The sequence below is a fragment of the Ceratotherium simum genome, chromosome 1 (assembly GCF_057802395.1).
Source record: "Ceratotherium simum simum isolate JZ-2026a chromosome 1, ASM5780239v1, whole genome shotgun sequence".
Lineage (NCBI taxonomy): Eukaryota > Metazoa > Chordata > Mammalia > Perissodactyla > Rhinocerotidae > Ceratotherium > Ceratotherium simum.
Window position 1 is genome coordinate 97,043,615 of NC_141900.1, and position 2,913 is coordinate 97,046,527.

A 2,913-nucleotide genomic window follows, 5' to 3' on the forward strand; every position below is an offset into this window, starting at 1 on the left:
TGCATGGAGTAAGGCCTCTCTTAGAGCATACATTTGGTGGAGAGTGTGATGGGGCTTCAGTGGGGCAGCCTGGATAATCCAAGCCAGGTGGAGAGAAAGGAGCACCTGCTCCGGGGACACTAGAGAAGATGTGGGGGGATGGACCCTGCCCAGCCTAGCTCAGCACAGCCAGCTCCCCCTGCTCACTAGGTGGCTAGACAGAGGGGGGAAGGCCTAGATCAGCTGAGCCTGTCCAGGGGGTGCAAGATGCCTGCAGGAGCCTACAAGGACAGTGACATCAGAAGTGACATCACAGGCGAGCCCTCCAAAGGGAGAAAAGGGAGGAGCAAAACATCTGCTCTCCATCCCAGAAGCCAGAGCCTGAGTAGGAGATGCCCCGTCTTGTCCTGCCTGAGTCCTCTAGGGGCACCCAGGTCCTCTGCTGTGTGGCCCTCTGTCTGCTGGGGGCAGGTGAGTCCTTAACTCAGGTGGGACGTCCCTTGAACCCTTGACTTGCTGGAGTATCAGACTCCTTCCTGTACTAGGTCCCCAGCTTCTGTCTCTTTTCTCCACAGGTTCAGTGGATGCTGGGGTCATCCAGTCCCCAAGACACCTAATCAAAGGCAGAAGGGGAAAGGCTGTTCTGAAGTGCTATCCCAGCTCTGGACATAGGAGTATTCGCTGGTTTCAGCAGCCTCTTGGGCAGAGCCCGCAGTTTCTCATTGAATATTATGAAAAAGAGCAGGGAGATAAAGGAAACATCCCTGATCGCTTCTCAGCTCAGCAGTTCAGTGACTACAGCTCTGAGCTGGACATGAGCTCCTTGGAGCTGGAAGACTCAGCCTTGTACCTCTGTGCCAGCAGCTCAGGCACAGCCCTGCAGGGTTACTGGCTCTCTGTACTCAAACCTTCCTGTCCCAGCTAAGGATGTCATCAGGGAGCAGGGTGGGGCTTAGCCAAGTTCCTGGGATGCTTCTAGTTCTTTTCTAACACTCTACCTCTGCCCTCTGAGCTCAGCCAGCGCACTCCTGAACATTCGGGCCCCAGATTCACTGAGTGTTCTCACATCTCTGCCATCACTTTCCAATCTCTAGCAAATGGCAGGAGTTTCTACTCTGTGCTAGAGTGCAGGTGAACTTCGTGTGTTTTAATGCAGATAGACATTAGTATGCCCACTGTATAGCTGAGGAGATCTCAGTATACCATTTTGTAAATAGAAAGCTGTAGCTCCAAGACTTTCCAAATATTTCATATTTAAAATATCATAGGCAGGAGTCAAGCCTACATCTCCATGCCTCCAAAGTCAAGGTTCCTCTAAAATTCCACAGCATTCCCTGGGCCTTGGTCAATAAGATGTAGCAGAGCGCTGTCTCTGGCATTTCAAGACCAGCTGAGCTTTGCCATGGAGGTCACCCATCATGGTGTGTAGTTGCTATAGCTTATTGCCTGCCCAATTCTAGGATATATAACCTCAAGCCAGAGAACATGTGTTTGTCCAGTCATAGTTGCATGTAGAGTGGGGCCGTGACATCCCCCTAGTACAGGAGCTAAGTGACTAGGAGCATTTCCAGACTCTCAGAGGATTCAGCCAAGGAAATAGAAGCCCTCTAGGAATTTCAAGCAGAATGGAAGTTAATACAGGGAATTCATGCTTCTAAACCATTGCAAGGTCTGGAGGAGGGAGGGTCTCCGAAGACTACAACTTGCTCTCAGGTCCACCACTTTTGATCAGAAAATCTGAAATTGCTACTTCTGCTCAGGTTGGGAACTGCATAAAACAGCTGAGAGTCATAGGTATTAAATGTATTTTGTAGACATTTATAGACTGCAGGTACAAGTTTATTAGTGAAGACAGATGTCTTTAATTCTACTCCTTGTATGTGAACTTACAGAAAATTCCCTTAGTTAGTTCTCATTTGTTCTGTGCCATATACTTAAGTACAGTATTTCAGTAAATTTTCTTAAGAACCACATGAGGTAGGACAATTTATCTGCATTACAGGTGAAAAAGCTGGTTGTTAGAAAGTTTGGATAATTTTATAAAGGAGACACAGCTGACAAATATCACATCTGGGACTTGGTCATAGGCCACACTGACTCTCCCCACCCCACCCCCCAGCTTTTGATCACCCCACGCTCCTGCATTCGGGTAGAGGGAGATGTCTTCAGAATTGGAACACTGACCCAGAAGTCTCTTTTATAAACCCTGGATCTGACACACATCATTTGCACAACATTCCTCACCTGGGCAGCTACACGCTGAAGAGGATAGAGCTCCGACTTCAGAGACCTCAGTCTGTTTACATTCTGACCTGCCTCGGGCTGGTGACTTGGAAAATATTTATCTGAGTTTTCCCATTTGTTAAATGATGCCAATAAAATGTGTTTGCAGAGATTTACACAAGCAAATAAAACATTGCTTAATATAAATTATAGGCTCAAGAAATCATAGTTCCCTATTAACTCTCTGACAAATCTCTGGTCTAGCACAATTGCTTACTATGTGCAATTCTGGGATCAAAGGCAGGTGAGGATGACATTTGCCTGACTCATCTATGTTCCGGACACAAAACATCTGAAATACAAACACAGTCTGCTGATAATATATGATGTGAAATTAACTATAAAGAGTTGCCTCTTAAGGGAAAATGAAAATGTGACCCATGACAGCACTTCCTGTTTGATATTAAGTCTCATGTGCAAGAAAGTGTGGTGCTTCCAGAAATTGTGCCTTCAGAGCAATTGGTGATCACACAAAAGATATGATAGACGAAGGGACAGTTTCATTGGAAGAAAGATGTTGTAGAGGAGCCTCTAGTGCCTTCCATCGCATCCTTGGCCCACCTCTGATTTCAGCCTCAGCTGCAGGGGACAGTTACATCCAAGGCTGTGTCCATTTACCTTGTGCTGACGGCTCCCCGCTCACATGCATGA

At 47.0% G+C, this 2,913-nt stretch overlaps 1 gene segment (V, D, J or C); it reads left to right on the top strand.

Annotated features, from left to right (window-relative positions):
• The first annotated feature begins 371 nt into the window (after window positions 1–371).
• LOC101408392 (T cell receptor beta variable 13-like) lies at window positions 372–904 on the top strand. The segment is given in 2 exon segments: window positions 372–450; window positions 555–904. Coding segments are annotated over 2 exon segments (429 nt in total).
• The last annotated feature ends 2,009 nt before the right edge of the window (window positions 905–2,913 follow it).